Source organism: Vicia villosa, linkage group LG1 (genome assembly GCF_029867415.1).
Source record: "Vicia villosa cultivar HV-30 ecotype Madison, WI linkage group LG1, Vvil1.0, whole genome shotgun sequence".
NCBI classification, from domain to species: domain Eukaryota; kingdom Viridiplantae; phylum Streptophyta; class Magnoliopsida; order Fabales; family Fabaceae; genus Vicia; species Vicia villosa.
The window spans coordinates 9,867,064-9,888,756 of record NC_081180.1 but is presented as its reverse complement, the minus strand read 5'-3'; the positions used below and the strand labels follow the sequence as shown (position 1 = coordinate 9,888,756).

General features: G+C 33.7%; 1 protein-coding gene across 1 annotated transcript; it reads right to left on the bottom strand.

Annotated features, from left to right (window-relative positions):
• Window positions 1–11,669: 11,669 nt before the first annotated feature.
• On the bottom strand, window positions 11,670–12,547 carry LOC131600764 (protein GLUTAMINE DUMPER 3). The gene has a single exon (XM_058872740.1). It carries the CDS (start codon window positions 12,421–12,423, stop codon window positions 11,857–11,859), a length of 567 nt encoding a protein of 188 aa, XP_058728723.1. The 5' UTR covers window positions 12,424–12,547; the 3' UTR covers window positions 11,670–11,856.
• Between the last annotated feature and the right edge of the window lie 9,146 nt (window positions 12,548–21,693).

Sequence of the window (21,693 nt, the reverse complement as noted above, 5' to 3'; positions counted from 1 at the left end):
TTGATAAATTCAACGGTTTTCCGCACTCCCCGTCAAGCTAACCTAGAACAATTTTAATTATCTACCGTATATAAGCTCATTTATGTGTTATGTGAGATAAATTTTATTCATTCTTACAAAATTTCAACAGTCTAACTTCATTAATTTGAATGTTAGAGTACTAATGTTAAATGCTCACCATCGTTTATCATACCAGAGATTACCATTGTTGGTATTAGAATTTTCTTTTATAGCTTACAAAAAGAAAATACCTTGTACAATAAAGATCACTTGATTTACTCACTAATTTAGTTTTGATAAACATGTGCATGCAACATATCGTGTTTGTTTTTGCCTTGAAAGTTGAAACCCCAATCAAGGTGTGATAATTAAAAGCCAGCAAGAAAAACTTGCCCTCACGTTTTGTTGTGCCCTGAAATACGTGTCATACGAGGAAGAAGCATACACATTATATTCCACAAACACACACATAGATTGTGAGCATTATAGTACATATAATAACCTCTAGCATAATATATGAATGCTTGAGTTAGAAAAAATGCTTTTCATTCATTTCAAAATACACTTTGTGTATATTCTCCTTATTCAGTTACAAAGACCTATAGCTACCTTTATATAGTACACTTTGTAAACTGGAAGTATAACTAACTACCTATTGTACTATACTAATCACTTATTGTACAATACAGTAGAGAATACATATAAAAAGGAATGTGAGATAAAAACCAATGTAAGGTTTTTATCTCCTAATACTCCCCCACAAGATCAGTGTGGTGGCAGTGGAACCACTTTGAGCTTGTTCCTTAGTTCATGAAATGTTGCTGTTGAGAGTGGTTTAGTCATGATGTCAGCTAGCTGAGCTGAGGCAGGTACATGTTGTATCTTCAATTTGTTTGCCATGACTCTTTCTCTCACAAAGTGAATGTCCAGCTCTATGTGTTTAGTTCTTGCATGGAGGATTGGATTGTGTGAGAGTAGCACAGCACTGAGGTTATCACACAGAAGTATAGGAGAGAAAAACTTCACTTTTAGTTCAGCTAACAGTGATTCTAACCAAAGAACCTCTGAAGTAGTGTGAGCCAAGGCTCTATATTCAGCTTCTGCACTAGACCTTGCTACTAGGGTCTGTTTCTTAGAACTCCATGAAATCAGATTAGGACCAATAAAGATGCAGGTACCAGAGGTGGATCTTCTGTCATCTGGGTCATTAGCCCAGTCAGAGTCACTGTATGCCCTTAAAGAGAGAGATTGGTTAGCAATAGCAGGAGACAGTAGTAAGCCAAGGGAAGATGTACCACTTAAGTATCTCAGAATGCGTTTTACCATACTCCAGTGGCTGTCCAATGGATTGGCCATGTATTGGCAGGCTTTATTCACACAGTATGCTATGTCTGGCCGTGTGAGGGTGATGTATTGAAGAGCCCCCACCACAGATCTATACATAAGAGGTTCTTGCATGACATCACTTCCAAATTTGCTGGGTTTGCAGTTGCTGAGCATAGGAGAAGGAACACCATTGGCATCCTCCATGTTAACTCTGGCCAAGAGGTCCCTGATATATTTAGTTTGAGTGAGGATAAGAGAACCATTGGTTTGGTATTTGACTTCCAGGCCCAAAAAATACTCAGGTCTCCCTAGTTTCTTTAGAGCAAACTGATTATGCAGTTGATTGATCAGTTTATGAATGAGATGTGAGGAAGAACCTGTAACCAAGATATCATCTACATATACCAGGACATAAATAACTATACTTTGATGATTGTAAGTGAAGAGAGAGTGATCACACCTACTAGCTACAAACCCAAAGTGAAATAGTGTTTGATGCAGCTTCTCATACCAGGACCTTGGGGCCTGTTTTAGGCCATATAGGGCTCTATTTAGTTTGCAAACAAGACCCTTGTTATCTGCTTCAAACCCTGGTGGCTGCTGCATGTAGATTTCCTCTTGTAAGTTGCCATTGAGGAAGGCATTGTTAATGTCTACCTGTTGAATCTCCCACTTGTATGTCAAGGCTAAGGTTAGGATGACCTTGATGGTGGCAGGCTTTATAACAGGGCTGAAGGTTTCATGAAAATCAAATCCATATTGCTGATTGAAACCCTTGGCTACTAACCTGGCCTTATGTTTGTTCAGTGTACCATCTGAATTTTCCTTCAACTTGAACACCCATTTGCAGCCTATGGCTTTTCTATGGGAAGGAAGAGTAGTGAGTGTCCAAGTGTTTTTGGATACAAGAGCATCATACTCTTGTTGCATAGCTTTGAACCATTCTGGCTGAGCTAGGGCATGTTTAATGTTTGTTGGTTCACAGTGAGCAAGAAATGTTTTTGGTTTGAGGTGCCCTGTCTTTCCTCTTGTGAGCATAGAATGTGTATTAACAGGTGCAGTAGGTATGTGAAGAGAGGACTCACTGGTTTGTGGAGAGATGATGGCAACATCATGAACCTGTTGAGTGTGAGCTGAGGGACTGTGTGTGTTATTAGTAGCATTAGTTGTAGGATTTAAAGAAGCACTTTGTGCCTCTTGTGGAACAGACCTTTGTGTATTATCTGAGCTGTTCTGTACCTCCAGACTTGTAGATAGGGACTTGGTGGGTGTATGAGCTGGGGAGTTGTCAGTGAGGTTGACAGGTTCAGAATAGGGCACAGTGGACTGAGCAGTGTTGTTGTTGTTTGTCTGTGTATGGTCACCATCAAGAGGTACACTCTGCTGAGTTATGGAGAGAGGAATGGACTTGCAGGGGCCTGCTGTACCAGATGTACTTTTTACTGCAGTGGTTGGGAACATGGTTTGATAGGGAAAAGTCCTCTCATCAAAGGTCACATCCTTAGAAACATAAATTCTGCCTTCTTGACTAAGGCATTTGTATCCCTTGTGAAGGGGTGAAATTCCCAAATACACACACTGAGAGCTTCTTAGTTGTAATTTGTTTTTGTTGTATGGTCTCAAGTGAGGAAAGCTAGAACATCCAAAGGTTCTGATTGTGGAGTAGTCTGGGAGTTTCTTGAACAGGGCATGAAAGGGTGATGTGAACTGAGGTAGAGTAGGTGTTGGGAGTCTATTAAGCAAGTGAACTGCTGCAGTGAAGCTATGATCCCAATATTCCATAGGGAGATTGGCATGAGCCAAAAGAGTGAGCCCCATTTCCACTATTGTTCTATGTTTTCTCTCTACTGTGCCATTTTGGTGAGATGTGTGAGGGCAAGTGAGTCTATGTATAATACCTAGCTCATTAAGGTATTTTGAAAAGGGTCTATATTCTCCACCAAAGTCAGATTGGATGGATTTGAGTGTGGTGTCAAACTGTGTTTTCACATAGGTAAAGAACTGCTTGAATGCTCCTAGGGCCTCAGATTTGTGTTTTAGAAAGTACACCCAGGTGTACTTAGTATAAGCATCAACAAAAGCTATATAGTAAGAAAAGCCTTGACTAGATGGATTAGGGGAGGGACCCCATAAATCAGTATAAAGTAGTTCAAAAGGAGCAGAATATATAGTTGATGATAAAGGAGCATAATGTCTATGAGATTTACCTAAGCAACAAGAATTGCAAAAATCAATAGTATCTTTATTGCTTAAAGAAAGATTACACAGTTTGAGGACAGTTTTAACTGCTACAGAATTGGCATGGCCTAGCCTATTATGCCATAGAGAAAATTTATTAAAAGCAGAGTCTAAGGTATGTTGCACCTGTGTAGAATTAGACAAACTAGCAGTGTTTGCAGCAGGTTGCAGAGTTGATTCCAAAGACAAATTGGGAAAACAATAGAGGCCATTGGCATCAAGAGATCCTTCTAGGAGTACCTCCTTAGATGCCTGAGATTTGACAAAGCAACGGTTAGCATGAAATTCAAAGAAGACTCTATTATCCCTAGCAAATTTGGAAACAGATAGTAAATTGCGAGTAATGCTAGGAACATGTAACAGCTCAGATAAGGCTAACACAGGATAAGGTGCAGTGTGAGTTTTAATATTGGCTGTGCCTACAGAAGCAATGTGTAAAGATTGTCCATTCCCAACCAATACTTTATTGGAGCCAGTGTATGGTTGTATGTGCCTAGTGTGAAAATTATGAGGAGTAATGTGATGAGAGGCACCTGAGTCAGCGAACCAGGCCTGAGATTCAAGATTGTTTGGGACGGAGAGATTGTCTTGGTGAGCCAATAGAGCTGATGCGTGAGTGGAGTTTGTTGCTTTGTCTTTCTGATCCTCAGTAGAAGTGGATTGTTGATGTGTTTTGGGTGGCACAGGCTCAAAATTCTCATCATACCTGTGCCAACAATCAATCACGGAATGTCCATACTTGCCGCATAGCTGACATGTAGGACGATTGCCAGGAGTATATGTGCCACGAGCTCTGCCACGGCCACGTCCTCTGGAATAGCTGCTTCTTCCACGCACTTGTTGAAAGCCACCTCTGGTGGTTTTGTTGCTCGAGTTTTCTTCAGTGTGAGCAATGTTTGCCGTAGCAGTAGTGATGGCAAGTTCTTGACGATATTTGTCTAACTGTGCCTCTTGAACATAAAGAAGAGCTTCGATATCATAGATGGAGGAGAGTTCACCTTTGCCATAGGTCATCATCACAAAGGGATTGTATTCTTCAGGAAGACCTTGGAGAATCGCATCAATTTGATCTCGATCTGAGATAGGATCGCCAATTGCAAGAAGCGCATCAGCAATCGCACGAATGCGTAGCACATACTCAGAGATTGATCGATTGGCTTTCTTTGTTGTCTTCAGTTCAGCCCTGAGTTGGTGAACCCTAGCTTTCATTACTGCATTGAAATGCTTGTGGATCTGGTCCCAGATTTGATACGAGTGTTTGCAAGAAAGCACTCGTGGTAACACCGATTCGGAAATTGTGGAAAGAAGCCAAGAAAAGAGAGCTTGATCTTGCACGATCCAAGTCTCATATTCGTCTGAAACTTTGTTTGCAAGACGATCTTCATCGGTTTTGTAGATCGGCGGAATCTGTGGATTTGCAACGAATTTGTGGAGTTTGTGGGAGAGGATAATACCTTCAACTTGTTGATTCCACAGCAGAAAGTTGTTTTCTTGAAGTTTGATGGATAGTTTCGGTCCAAAGACGCTATGATTGGTGGAATTGGAAAACGAGCCAAGAGCAGAGCTTGGTTCAGGTGGAGTCACCATGGATGAAAGAAGGAAGAAGATGCGAAATCAAGAGAAGGAGCTTCTCTGAAGCTCAGAGTTCAAGAAACGATGGAGATGGTGAAAACGAAGGTTAGCGGAAGAGAAAAAGATCGCAGGCGATTGATACCATGCTTGAGTTAGAAAAAATGCTTTTCATTCATTTCAAAATACACTTTGTGTATATTCTCCTTATTCAGTTACAAAGACCTATAGCTACCTTTATATAGTACACTTTGTAAACTGGAAGTATAACTAACTACCTATTGTACTATACTAATCACTTATTGTACAATACAGTAGAGAATACATATAAAAAGGAATGTGAGATAAAAACCAATGTAAGGTTTTTATCTCCTAATAATGAACATAGCTTTCTTGACCCAAAAAAAGTGAACATAAATTTGGTGTACGGCTACAATTACATTGTCCTAAAGGAGGCATATGGTGGCAATTTAGAAGACGCATTCTCTTTTTTAAAGACTCTTGGAAATTCAAGTCAAAGAACAAAAGGAAGTGTCATGTTCATCTTTTTCTCTTTCATTCACTAATTATTTGCTAAATGCTATCTACTCATATAATTATTATTTAAAATATAGTATTTTATAAAATCTTTTCATTATGGTGTTACTTTACTTGAAAGTAAGGCAAATAATTGCATGTAAACACTTGGCGATGATTAGACTTGCTTAAGGGAAATAATAGAGGAAACAATGGGCTAAACATCTAATCAAAATAGTTTGGAAAGACTCCTTTACCTTTACTTGGTCGATGACTACAATTATTTATCTAAAAAAATATTAAAATTACAAGTATTAGAAGCTTATGTTGCAAAAATTAACTTATTGCACAAATAAACCACTTTTGTAAATATATAGGTTAGACTTGACAATATACTCTGAAATAATATTGAATTTTTATAAGGTATTATATGAATATGAATAAGAAACATTTCCATCTACCTCATATATGTCATAGCGGCTATGGAATATTGTGTGTTTTAAGCATGAGAATTCTCACAATTTTTTTTTTTATAGAAAAAGCACTCGTTTAGCTGAAGTGTAGGAATGTTATATATAAATTATCTTTAATCTCAATTTTCAAGAAATGTAAGACTATTTTGGTCGATCTTGAACAATTGCCCCCTAGCCGAGGCTAAGGGGCATGGTACAAATTTTGAGGTCCTACAGACAACGTCAATGTTCCAATCGACTTCAAGCTTGCGCCACTGTTGTAACACCCTTCTATCCAACGTGCATATTTAAATATAATTAACAGCAAACATCACCTTCAAGGGCGTCACACATCATAAAAACATAATCACAAAAACAATCCTGCTCCGTAGGTTACCGAAAGAATTTACATCATACATTTTCTTACCTGGGATATCACACGACATCCAAACACATCTGAACAACAACACAGCGGAATACATTTTAAAACATATAATTCAACAATAATTAAAACACCTCAATGATTTCATAAAATCCTTTTCAACTTAAATCAATCATAAAAGAGAGATTCATAATATTCTACTCTCTACAACATAAAACATACCTCCAACAAAAGAAATAAACAAAACAATCAACATAAAAAGGTTCTCATCCTGATGTTACATGATCAGAGCAAGACCCTACTAAAAATAACAACACAAAGCGGAAGGTACTTCAAGGGCTATCCTTCCACTTACTGCAGCAAGCCACTCTTGAGTATCTGCACTTTACCCACGTAGAGGCAACATTCAAACAGAAAGAGTGATTCATCATAATCAATTAAGAAAGACATTAAGGGAAAAGCAGCACATATAACAACATATCAACATGCTTCAACATATATATATATATATATACACACACACACACACACACACACACACACACACACACACACACACACATTACGCACTCACACCCTGTTCATTAATTATCACATATTAATTCCTCTTATAAACCATCATATCAACACATAACAACATATCTCAACACATCAAAAATGATCAACAAGTTATGCAATGTCACGTAGATGTAATGCAAGACATCGACTCAATGCATGTGGTACCAATTATGAATGCAAAAGGGTTTATTTCACTCCCTAATCCATCACCGTAGGATTGGGATCTACCACCCTAGGATCTTGGTTCCTCTTGAACCGGAGCATAACAACAACATTGTTACCTCCAAAGGTAACTCAAATCGAATCATCATAGGAAACGAGGCCACAACATAACAGAACCGAAGCTCCAACAACATGGATGGATGATCAACAGTATGCAACAACAATAACCAGATACATAAAATCGACCATGGCTAGTCAAGTGTGTCATCATCAACATAAACATCATCAACATAGCAATACAACAACAAAATCGTTTCATATCAGCATATAGCAGCAACTCAATATCAACATATATCATCAACATACCATTCAGGCATATACCGATATATCATAAAATCTAATAACACAGCATAAAAGTTCAGTTTCTGAAACATGTAATTATTTTTAATTTAAAGAACACAATTCAAGCTTTCTGACGCTTCAAACGGCGCGTCAAACGGACTTACGGATCAAAAGTTATGAATTTTCAAAGTTTTAACACAACTACAAACACCGACGACAAACACTGATACCACAACACCTCATAACACACCAATTAAATTTATTTCTGGGACCTGAAACCATTTTTATTGAAAACAATATTGCTCTAGCTTTCTAACGTTTCGAACGGGGACCCAAAAGGAGTTATGGCTTGAAAGTTATGAATTTTTGAAGTAAAACATTTCTTGCCAGACTGCAGTAATCGATTACCCATATGTGGTAATCAATTACCACCTTCAAATTTTCAAAAAAGATTTTTAAAGATGGTAATCGGTTACCAATATGTGGTGATCGATTGCCACAGAACCTATGCCAAAAGTGCACATTCTAGCAATCGTCTACTAATATCTGGTAATCGATTACCAACACAGAGAATTCAAAAAAACTGCGATTCAGCAACCTAAATCCCTTCCAAACCCTAAATTCAACCCCAAAAATAGGTTTTTGATTACCAATCACCAACACACATTTTACCCAATATTTTTATGCATTCCATAACATCAATTTATCCGATATGCAACATAAACAACATCAAATTTTACAATTCATCAACATAATTCAATATCATTCATCAAAGCAACAATACCTACGACTACCCTTCCCTCATATCAATCCCGGTCAATAATGATAATTCACCCTTACCTGCTTAATCATTGCAATTGATTCTTCGAACTTTAAAGAACTAATGCCTCTTGCTCTCCTATGCCCTAGCCTTTTCCACCTTCTGCCCTCAATTTGACTTACAATGCAAAAGAGATCTCACTAATCCTAATTTTTCTTTTAAAAAGGACCATTTTTATGATCTTCCTAAATAACCCTCACTTACCCTTGTCCAATTACAATTTTACCCTTTAAATCTCTACAAACTAAAATTAATCTATTTTATTATTAAATAATATAATAAACCTTATAAAACTATTATTACTATTGTTATATCTAACCCACAATAACAATAATTATTTCTAATTATTTAATCTAACACCGTTATCATTAATCATAATTAAATTAAATAATTATCAACTAAATTTTATTTAATTAATTATCTCAACATACCACTTAATCCAAGATACTACCCTCTCAACCTAAGAACACATACCTCTAACCCTCAACAACAATCATCAAAACATCAAAATTCACAATTACTCATAACAAATCATCAAAAAAATCTAAATTCTAAATTTGGGGTGTTACAACTCTACCCCACTTAAAGAATTTTGTCCCCAAAAATTACCTTAAGGAAACAAAGTTGGGTACAACTCTTTCATCTGATGCTCATGTTCCCAAGTCACTACCTGCCTTAAGAAAACATAGGTTGTCCCAGACACTTAACTCTCCAACCACGGATAGTGATAAACATCAGTAGGAAGCTTGAGATCTTATTATCCCCGCCAGACCATCTCTTTATCATTGTTAACAAACAAAAAATCACGACTTTGATTTCTAGAGTATGCACAAGATTCAAGATACCGTCTAGCCTTATCATCGTCATTAGGTTTTCGACCATTCATAATCCTAAAAGGTTTAAAATATACATGAGTCAACAAGTCACCCTAGTACTCCTCAACCATATCCAAGTTCACCACAGATACTACGGGGAAAGCATAATCGTGGCCAACTTCCCTAAGGTCAAGCATAAATGGGTTAGTCCCCCCGGGTTATTGACTATTCAGAGTCCTAAAAACTTTAACATAGACACGATTCCTCAAGTCACCTCGGTAGTCCTCAACCCTTTTAGAGTTCGCCTTGGATACTTCATGGAAAGCAAAATCGTGGTTAACTTCCCAAAGATTAAGCATAAATGGGAAACCCTCACCGCATTACATAGACCATATCTAGAGCATCATTAATTATGTCAGATGAATTGGTGGAACAACATTAAAGAGTTGGGCACCTAACCTTAGCCGCTCAAGCATCATCGGCAATGATATTTAATCAAAATATTTTTTGCATCAGATGTCAGGTTAGACGGAGTTGGTTTTAACCACCTTTCATATATAAGTATTGTCACATGCTATTTACATATATTATCTCCCTCTCACTCTCAAATTAGATCTATCTAATTTCATTGATTTTGACATTAAAGTGATAATCTTGCAGGTCCACCCTATTCGATCTTATTTAAAGCTCCCACTAATGCGTCGAAAGGACTTGTTCTCTTAGTATCTTCTTTTTTTCGTTCTATGGAATACTGAGTAAATAAAAATTTAATATAAAATATTTTTAGAATATTAAAGTTAAATAGAGTTTAATCTAGAGGTGGCAAACATGCATGTCCGTCGCGTTTAGGTTCGTCTCATAAATGTCCAGTAAAAATAGAACGAGAGGGACATATTTGAAGATGGGGGCCTAAAGTTTAGACCCGCCCTGCAAAAAAGTAACAGCGGTGCATGACGGATCTGAGACACATTACATTTTTAGCCTAAAAATGCAAAAAAATCATGTTTTATGCCCGTGTCTGCAAAAAATGGGACGGAGCGGAACTAACACATTAAAAAATGTGGTCTGAACTCTTAATCGGCTCTGTACAAAAGTGCGGCTAAAACGGACTTGACCGTTCTGATATGTTTTTCCACCCCCTTTTTTTAATTTATTACATTTTATTTATACTTAAAAAAATGTTAACTTATCCAAAAAAAAAAATTATTATAAAACTTTATATAATAATAACAATAATAATAGTAATTTAAAACTTGTATAGTCAATTCTTTAAAATCTAAAATACATGCTTTATCTATATATTTAAAATGAAATTTAATATAATTTTCCAAAAATAAAAATAAAATGGTAAAAATTAAATATTTATAAAAATCAAAATCAAATAAAAAATGATAAAAACTAAAACTAAAAGTAATAGGTGAATATTCTCGTACCCTTGAGTTTAGTTGGGTACCAATACCTTCAACCAATCAAATGATATAATTTCATGTCATATTACTTATCTATTTTAATTTAATTTAAAATTAATTAAAATTTTATAACACTTTACACTAAAGTGAGAAAAATTATATGTTTAAACCTATTTAAAATTAAAAGCTACACTGGATTTTCCATATAAATAAGTTATATAAGATAGTATTCATTAAAGGGGAGAATCTAGAGAGAAGAAGGTTGACTATGTTCTTGAGTTCTGTGGGCTGTGGCAGTGTTATGAAATTCCTACTATGATATGATACTGCCAATAACAAACAAATATTCTGTTAATGCAAATTGTTAGGGAGACACACTATCGACATACATTTAACTTAACAATATCGTCATCCTTACCCCACTACTTTAATGCTCAACAAAAATATCACCAAAAACATTCTTTTTATTTTATAATATAAAATAAAAATTACATTAATATTAAATTATTTTGCACTCTAACAACTCAAGAGATTAATCTTTCTACTTTAAAAATTAGTCTCATCAAATAATTAATCTTTGCAATCAGATGATTGTTAGTTCCTAACAAAAAAATTCCACTAAATATTTGATGTTTCTTCTAATCCATGATTTTTTCTAGCCTCATGATACACATACATACAATAGTTTTTCATCTCCTTTCATTGTCTACAGCTTTACACGTAACCTTCTTACTACAATGGCACCTCTCCACATCTAAACTCATTTCTCTAAAATCACAAATTTCTTAATATCTCTCTATCTATCTCTTTTGGTTTTATTTAACCTTTTTCAGAAAGAGAAAAAGGGATATGCACTGACAGTGTAAAAATATTTTACACCGTCAACCAATCACAACCATGTATCTAATTAAAGCACAATTTTAATTTAAAAAAATTAATATGACATGGCAAATGTAAGTCTTTTGATTGGATGTATGTGTAAAGTTTGTTTACACTTTCAGTGCACTACCTTTAAACTCTTTCAGAAAAATTTCAAAATTAATCTGAAAAATAAAAGAAAATAAAAAACTAAACTGAATATTTACTTGCTAACAAACCATCCATTCAACCTCAAAAAATTTACATTCCCGAACTACTAATGTACAGCTGTACTTTGATTGTGAGTACATAAAATTTAACATGTTCATCAAAAAAAAAAAAAAAACAGAAGGATCTAAAATTCTAAATTCTAAACCAATCACAGAACATGCAAACCATGTTTTGTTTCTCAAACGTTCTCATCTCTTGTTGTTTCTGTTGTTGTTTCTGTTGCTGTTCTTTCCACACTCTCTGTTCTTCTAACATCATTTTCAGTTTCACCACTGCTTCTCAGTTTCACAGTTGAATCATCATCATCATCTTCATCATCATTCATATTTTCCTTTGATTTCTGGTTCTGGTCACAGGTACATGTACTATTGTTATCCCCAAAAGAGGACGATCTACTGGTTCCTGTGCTTGAAGACATGCTAGGTGTTGCTAAGAATGTCGGTTTCTCTTGACCAGCCATAATCACCAGGATTTTCTCCTCGTAAACCTTCTGAGGTTTTTGGTCTGTTTCATTTGCTCCATCTCCAGCTTCAAGGTCTCGTTCGGATTCGCCGTTACCTTCGAGGTAACCGGAGAGTTTCCAATAAGAGCATGCAAGGATTAAGAGGGCGAAGGCGATTAAGCCTAACATGGCTGCTAGACCACCGAAGAGATAAGGGACTGGTGAATGCCATGGGGAGTGTGGTGTTTGGGAGGAGATTGGTGCTCTTTCGGTTGTGCTCATGGGTTCTCTGTATGCTGCCATTTTTGTTTTTGGTGGGAAAGAGAGAGAGAGAGAAAACAGAGAGGAAAGAGAGGAGAGGAAAGTTGTTATGGAGATTGTATTTTTTTTATTGAGATGGAAGGTTGGGTTGTGAAGTGGGTGATGGGTTGGAAAGGTATTTATAGAGAGTTAAGAAATGGGGTTTCTTTGTTTTTTGGATTATGGATTTTGTGTGTGAAACAAGGTAAGAGAGTTGTTACTTTAAAAAAAAAAAATTTATTTCAAATAACTACTAAATGGGTCACGATGCTCTCCATTTTTTTCTCTTTCTATTTTCTACATTATTATAGTTTTGTATATAAATAACACGTATTTTCATGATATGTGACATTTATTTAATTTTATATACTCAAAACTATAGTAATGGAGTCTTCCATTTCTTTTAAGAAATGGAGAAGATCTCTACCCCTACTAAATATGGTGGATCAATAGTCCATTAGCAAGAGTTCAATTAAGTTTATAATAAAATTCTTTGGGCGAAATAGTAATAATTATTAAAAACTCACACAAGCAAAAATATTAAGATTTGAACTCTAATGTTGACGGCTAATCTAATTTATATCAATTGAGTTCGAATTTGTAGATTATAACAAAACTTTAAGATATGTTTGTAGTTCTCTTAAGATTTGTCTAGACTTTGAATTCTTCCTGCTATGACTGTCGCTAAAAATCGTTGTTGTTAGAAATGAGGTTTCATTACAGGAGGAAAAAAATATAGTTGAAAATTTTAGGAAAACTGTTTGTCAAGAAAAAATGTTTTGAGAGACTAGAAGCAAAATATGAGACACTTAGGTGAACTGAAAACATAATTAACTCAAAATTCTAATAAATTGCAAAACACTTCCTATAATTAAACTAAATAACATTTCATTCAAATATTTTCATTACAAAATTGAATTATTAATACAAGAAAGAGAATTAGAATCACACTCCTAAATTACAAGTTTTCACCATGATATGTCAACATCTGATCTAGAAGAGAGGTGATTTATGTTTGTCATTTTAATTTAATAAATTGATTAACTAAGGTAGTGGGGTCTAAAACATTGAGAGTTTTGTAATTTTTTATTAATTTAGTAATTATTTATTTAATTTTTGGGTTACTCAATTTAGGATAGGATTAGTGCCAGTGAAGCGCACTCAGGAGGACCCTACTATGTCATATCAAAATCATTTCCTAGAGTAAGAGGAGAGAATATGATCCTTTTGCATGTTTGGCAGCAAGCAAACTCAAAATATTTATTCTTGTACACCAAAAAATTTACATTATTTGAGAACATTGAATACATTCTGGAATAAAAATAAATAGATATAATATACCTATGGATACATTCTCAAATCTCAATTTTATAAAGTCAGACTCCAAGTATCTACTCATTCTTGTGGCCTTTACTGTATAAGAATATTACTAATTAACTCATAGATATATGATTCTAATTCTGAAACTAAACGAAATGCATGTGTTGCCACATTATAATTTTAAATTAATATATGAAATGCATGTATGATTCATGAGATTGGATTAATGGAATCTATAAAGATTATGTACTATTTATTAAAAATAAATATAAAGTGAAAATGCTCTGGTGGCTGTGTATCTTACTTTTATTTAATTTCATATCTTAATTATAAATTCAATAGAATTAATTATTATAATTTGGATAAGAGATACCGACTTGCAAATCATCTGATTTGTTCCTCTAAAACTAAATATTTTAGTTGGAATAATAAAATATGGAAAAACAGATTCCCAAAACAGATTCCCTCCTAGAATGCTTGGGATTGAGATTTCTTATAATATCCTATATTCTAAAATTTAAATATTGTGCAGCTTTGGATACCTCTGCTCTTATTTTTTTAGTTCTAGTGTGAAAACTAATATTTTTGAATTGGGTAGGTAAAGATGTCGGGTAAATTATTCATAATTCTACTTTTTATGATTAATTAAAAAATCTTAATTCAACCTATTCAAATTAATATTATTTTATTTAAATTGATTTTTAGATACTTATAATTAAAAAATAATTTTTTACTTTTAATATTAATATTATAAAAATTATGCAACTAGTTAAAACTTAAAAATGTATGTGTTAATTTAATTAAAAAGTTTAATGGACATGCATCAATAATAAAATTATTATATTTTATCATCCACTAAAAAGTCATATTCTTGTAAAATTATTTTATATTGTATATAATTAAATAAAATTACACATGTTTAAAACTTTCATTTAAATTATACTAAATATAATAATTTTTATAAAATAAGATGTTAAAATATTGGTAAAAATCAATATTATAAGATAACAATACATTCAAATTCTAGTTAGAAATGTAAATTAGGATAGCTATAACAAAATCATTTCATTTGAAACACTGCTGATTATCCATTCCATCTCTTTTGTTATCATGATATGTTTGCTTATTTTAAAAATAAAACACAAAAAAATTAATGATAGGACCATGTTACATCATATTTAGACTATGGGTCCATTCTATGTAGACCACCTGACCAGCACATAACTCATGTATATGTAATCTATTGATTAGATTCCGTTAACAACCGTTTGATTTCATTCTAACTGCGCTTGCATGCCGTGACGGAAGTCTATGGTATGCTCATTTCTCACGGCAACTTTATCTTTTCCATTGTTTTTTTATTTGTTGCTTAGGGAAGAGAACAAGAATATTTGTGTTTATCATTAATTTAATCAAGTGGGTGGAAAAATGGTGGAATCTGTTTTATTTTTTTTTAAAAAGTTGCTGACTTAAAACATGTATAAATATAAGTAGAATGTATGCCATACCTAATGATTAGACTTATTCTTTTTTGTTTAGCTAAATAATTTTTAATTAAGAGTTAACTTGTTTATCTTTGTGTTATGTAGGTATTAGTATTTCTGTCATAGATGATCTAAAACTAGATCATGTTATATATGCATGTATGTAAGGTGTAGTTTAATTTTTATAAAGAAAACAAAATAGACTCACGTGAATGTCATAGTAAAAACTAAATTATTAATTATTATTATTTTAATAAAAAGTATAATATATCTAAGCATTTGATCTAATGAGAAAAACAAATTGAATCCCGCAAGACATGTAATAATATTTCAAACATGTGTGTTAAAGTTGTTTAATCATATAATACTTGACAATTATTGTATGATCATAAAAACAAAACTATTATATAGATATATTTCTATTTTATAATAGATTTATGAGTTGTATAATTATAACCATTTTATAAATTAAGTTATAATTAAATTGATTATGATATAAAAAACAAATAGAATACAAAATAATATAAGAAGATTAAAAAAATAAAAACTTACAAATTAAAAAAAGAGAATGTATAGACAAATTTTGTAATATAAATAAATATGATTATGAAATATAATATATGAAAAACCTTAAAATGATAGTTATTGAAAAAATAATAAATATTACGTAAATTTTTACTATAATAGATATTTGTACATGAATTTTATAAAATAATATCATAATATATCTAAATGGTGAATGTGAATCTATAATAAAAGATACAAAATAAATTGTATATGCATATGTTTGTTAAATAAATAAGTAGTGCATGAATTATATTGTATTAAAATTATATGATAATATGAACCATTCATAATTATGTTATGATCACAATATATATAATTTTAATTATCAATTATGTAAGTAGTATAATGATAAATACCTTATTAATTAAATATATTAAATGAATTTTAACGTAAATAATAATAATAATAATAAAAAAAATGAGATATAAATAAAAATTGTAACTTAAGAAATAAAACATAGAGACTGAAAATATAATATAAAAAACCAATAAAATTATAAAATATAGTATGTATAAACGTTATAATGATAGTTAATAAAAAAATAAATATAAATTACATAAAATTGTAGTATAACAGTTCAACACACATCTTAATTTATTAATTAATTAAATGTAAATAGAATATTTGAAGTTCTAAAAATTTTAAAATATGTATATGTGATTAAAATAAATCAATTACTAAGATTTTGCTATAAAAATAATAATTGAAATCTAATATTCAAAATATAAAATAGTTAATTTTAAATATTATTAAAATGTATAAAATAAATATATAGAAGGTATATTATTAAAAAAATAAAAAATTTCATATCTTGTAAATGAGTTAAGTTAAAAAAAAAGAGTTAGTGGGTAGTAATGATTCACGTATACAAAATTAGTTATAGTAAGAGTTGAAATCATCCTATTATTATTAGTATGATAAAATAAGTGGTCAATAAAAAAATTTGGGGTGCCCGTAATAGCTCAAACTGATATGTGTTAGTTGAGTTAAATAGATATAATTTATTAGGCTATGAACAATGGTTTATGGATTCAACACCATTCTTTTTCACTTTTTACATTCTACATCATCTTCTCTCTTCCACCCTTTTAATTCATCACTCATTCAACTTTAACTCACTACAATGGTTTTGTTTAATTCAACACCCTACACCATTACTTTTAGTTTATATTCTTACTTTCTTTTATATTTTGTTTTTTGTCATTATATATTCATAATTATTGAATGAAATTAAATTAAAATAATTAAAAGTTAATTAAATTTATTTTAATTTTTTTTCTATTTTAATAACTTATTTGAATATATGGTATTTTTTAAATAAAAAAATGACGTGTTTATGGTTTACACTTCAATTTTTTATCTGAGGTGAAATTTTTGTCATAAAAAGCGTTATTTGTTGTAGTGCATGATACTTAAATCTCAAACTGGATCTTCACCCAAGGACATGGAAAGGGGTTGAACTGTTGTTGTGCACGAACCCCGGAGATGTCGAATCATACTTCAGTCCCCAATATAAAGTGAATAAAAGAACGAAATAAAATTATGAAAGATGATATGATAAAACATAATTGTGCTCGACTAACTGATGAAATGAAATCATGAAAGACGATGCATAAAAAAAAGCATGGACGACTAAATGATGAAATAAAATCATGAACAACTAAACAATGAAACAAAATCATAGACGACTAAATTATGAAATAAACTTACACAGGGAAAAATAAAGAAGCAAGTCAGAGCACTTAAAAAAAGGAAATTTTGGATTATAAAAAGAAAAATTATAGGTTGTTTAATAGAGATTTGTTACAATTTCTATAAACGACAACAAAACTATAAGCACTCGATAAAGAAGCTACAAAGCTAATTCCTCAACTACGATTATCTTCATTCCACAACTTCATTCTCTTGGTCCATTAAATCCATGGGATCTGAATGTCCGAGCACAATACCTCAACCTAATTTATAGCATTTTGGAAGGCTTCATAAGCAGCTTCGACGCCATTATCAACAAAGTTTTTAAACTATATCCTCACATGCGCCAAGATTTCCGCACAAGACTTCACCTTCTCCTTCTCTTTCTTTAAAGTATCCTCAGCTTCTACTACTCAAGAAGTTAGTGCTTCTCGGGCCGCTTTGGAGTTGGTCAAGGAAGTATTCATATCTTATAGGTCCTTCTCCTTCTTAGCTAGAGATGCCTTCAAAGAGGTAACCTGTGAAACCAACTCATAAGGAACACCATGGGTCTCCATATCCTTCTGGAAGCCAAATAACTTCTACAGGAGTTAATTTTGCTCATAATCAACGTGTTCGTATTGGAACTTTTAATTCTCCTTCTCATTCGATTGGTTTTCAGAAGCCATAAACTTACCACGGCTAGCCTCCACCAAAGATATCACGGAAGCACCCTAATACCTATGATAGGTCATCTCTGCCATTAACTTCAGATTGCATGTTTCACTGAGGTTTCAAACATAGGCATAATTCCTTTCGGAGATACAAGTTCATACCTCCGTAGAAATGTGAGGCTCATATGATAAGAAGAATGATGGGAACTTGAAAGAAAGAGGAGTTGCTTCATTGACGCCCATGACAATCCCTCCTGGGGGAGATCCCAATGTTTTGAGATTTTTGGAAAAATTACCATCTTGAGTTTGATTATTGCCCTGATCCCTTTTGGTTCTCTCCTCGCTAACAAAAGTAGCTCGACCGTTTAAAATTTTACTTCGAGTATCGGATGTTCCATTATATTTATTGTCCCCCCAAGTGAAGCCTCAATTTCTTCCTGTGTCATTTTGGTGGACACCTCCGTTGGAACTAGAGTGGTAGTTGGAGAAGGGGATGACAACGTCTCATTCGCAACTTGAGCTTTCTTCCTCATGAAGAGATTCTTGAGTGATGACATGTTATCTACAAAACATAACAAAGGATGGCCAGCATAATATTATTAGAATGAAAAAACGAAACATAAAGATGGTTTCTATCCTCACCAAAGAGACTTTTCCTCTCAAAAGCAATGGTAGCATTCACAACTTCATGGGTGTTTATGAACCCCCACTTCAGCTAGGTATGTGACACGTCTAAAGGGCCGACTCTATCTTTATAGCCCAGTTTCTCCCAAACGCTACCAAGTCATCTTTCAACGAATCTTCCTTCTAGGCTAGAGAGTCAGATGTGATGTTATATGTCTTTGATTCTTGGTTGAATGGTTTCAGGCCGAACATCTTCAGGCCAAGTCATTGCATTACACCGGCTCCAAGCAAGTGGTGACGGGTCAAGAGAGTTCTCCTTCTTGGATTTTGTAGGAAACAAAGTGAGCCTCCTGAGTTTGAGGGATCACCAAGAAATAATTATCCTTAAAGTTTTTTCAACTCTTTTACCTAATACTTGCACTAATACTAGAACATCTTGATGAAGGCTCAAACTACTGGGTATAGTTGAGACGGGGTTATTTTTAAATGTCTCAGCATCCCCTCCTTAAAATCATTGAAAGGAAGCCTAAACTTCAACCTGGAGAGAAAATATTCATAGAACGAGATGGAACACCCTTTAAAGAAGTTGTAGATTCTATTGGAAGAAACGTGAGAGGTTGACAAATCAAAAGACAGTCCCACATATGTGTAGGCATCCTCCAAATTGGCAACTCCGTTGAAGGCAAAGATTGTCCCCACCAATTCCCCATTCACCGAATGGTACTGAGCATCATTTGTAGGCGGCACTAATCCCTGGAACTCCTTTCAAACCATATCTTCTCAACTGTCATGAAGAAAATAATGTTTTTCATGAATGTGAGAATGTCTTCGAAAGTCAAGGTGATACCTAACCTCCTTATAATTGGGAACTCAAACGCTCATTTCCCTAAGGGAATTAATAAAATAAAGAGTCTTTTATTCATCCCGATAAACCTTACAGGTTCCAGATCTGCAAATGGTCGTGTGGGAGAAGAGGGACCGACATCCCCATCTCTAAGAATGAGACTACCATAGTTCATCCATTCACCTCCTTTAGAAGAATCGTTTGTACTCCCAACAGGATAAGAACTAGAAGGTTAAGTACCATCTTCAACTGAACCTTCTCCAAACCCAAAGTTATCATTAAGAACTACAACTTCTACAATGAGTTGGTTAACCTTTAAAACGTCGGTGTTTGACATTTTTGTATTTACTATCCTAGTATTAAAAGAAGCATCATTGCCACTGGGTATATCTATTATATTTGCAAGAAGGGAAAATACCTTTTTTCATCCCTTAACTTTGCCTCGGAAAAATGCCCAGTAAGAGAAAGACCCAATCACCAGTCCAAGCCACCAAAACGAGGGGTGTATAGTCCAACCTTGCGGCAGAGTTCCATACCTGATCGAGGCCACAAATCTCTGATCATCGTTGGATATCATATAACAATCTCCCACATTCTAAGCCGTGAAGCATGAGACACCTTAACCAACTTTCATATATAAGGCTCCCCACATGAAGCGAAAGGTATGATTCTAAACATTTTTTTAAAACTCATCAACTGACTTAGGTGTTGAAGTGTTAATTTTGCAGGCCCACCACTGCAGCACCATACCTGAAGTTTGATCCACCACTCTGAAACTTCGCCTCATCACCTCCTCAATTATTTATGTTTCTCAAACGGAACACCAGTTCTCTGCGAGTCGAACGAAACGGGCCAGTTAACACAATTGAGTTAAAATCTTTTATTCAAACCGTCTAAAATAATAAGTTAAACAAGTAGGTCGGGCAAATCCTATTCGTGTTACCAAACTTCTTGTTACGCAAATAGATTTGCTCTTGAGATTATCTCTTCATTAATGAGCCTTGTTGCACAAATAGATTTGCTCTTAAGATTACATCTTCATTAATGAGCCTTTGATATTTCCATTTCGGGATTGTTCTCGATTTACTTGTTTCGCACGTATGAAACCTGATCTGGTTTAGTTACTTAATGAAATGACCTTAACTATTTTGCCTACATTTTATTTTATGTATATACTCCATCTATCTATGCATTGTACTACTAGTACCAATTAGAATTAATGAATTCACATCCATATAACCGAAACTTGACATCACCCATGATTTCATTTTCACTCATTTATTTAAATTCAATTAGCTAGGTAGTAGATAGTGCAAAGAACTACGACTCTAATGAAAGGTCCTTCACAAGGAACACCACACACCCTTAAATACTAGTTGGCAACAATTAATGACCTTTTTCTCATGGAGGGACATAATTAAACAAATATATCTCAAACAATACTCAAGTGCACCCCTCCACTATCTAGGGTTGGTAAAACAGGTCCGTCGGTTGGGCATGTCCATTTTGTCAACACTTTAGTGCAGATCAAGGGTTAAGACCCTTATTACCGTCTAATGTGTCCGTCCTGCCCCATTTTATTTTCTACACGGACTTTTGCTGACAGATATATTTACATAAATTTTGGTGTTTTTAGGCTTAAAACATGCAGTGACCGTGAATTTTTCTCATCCCCCTCACTTTTTAGCAAGACGGAACTAAGTTTTAGACCCGTATCCTTAATTATGTCCATCATACCCCGTCCTATTTTTTTTTTAAGACTTTTGTTTGACGGACCATTTGCCACCCTACCACCATCATATGCTTTATATAAGTAGTACATTTTTATGATTGATCATCACTTTAATAAATGTTGTACCGTAGAATGACATAAAATATCAACCATAATTGAGTTTGAGCTTCATCTTCACATCCAAAATTCATCAAACCTTATCCATCCCTTAAAGGCAGTAAAAAAATTAACAAAAAGGTGGTAAGTGAAACAACATGGGACCCAAAAAAGTTAGTGTCCTTTGAGTCGTCACCTTCCACCACCCAACGTACACGCCAAGGACAATATTCATTTCCCATAATACAAAGAAAGAACAAC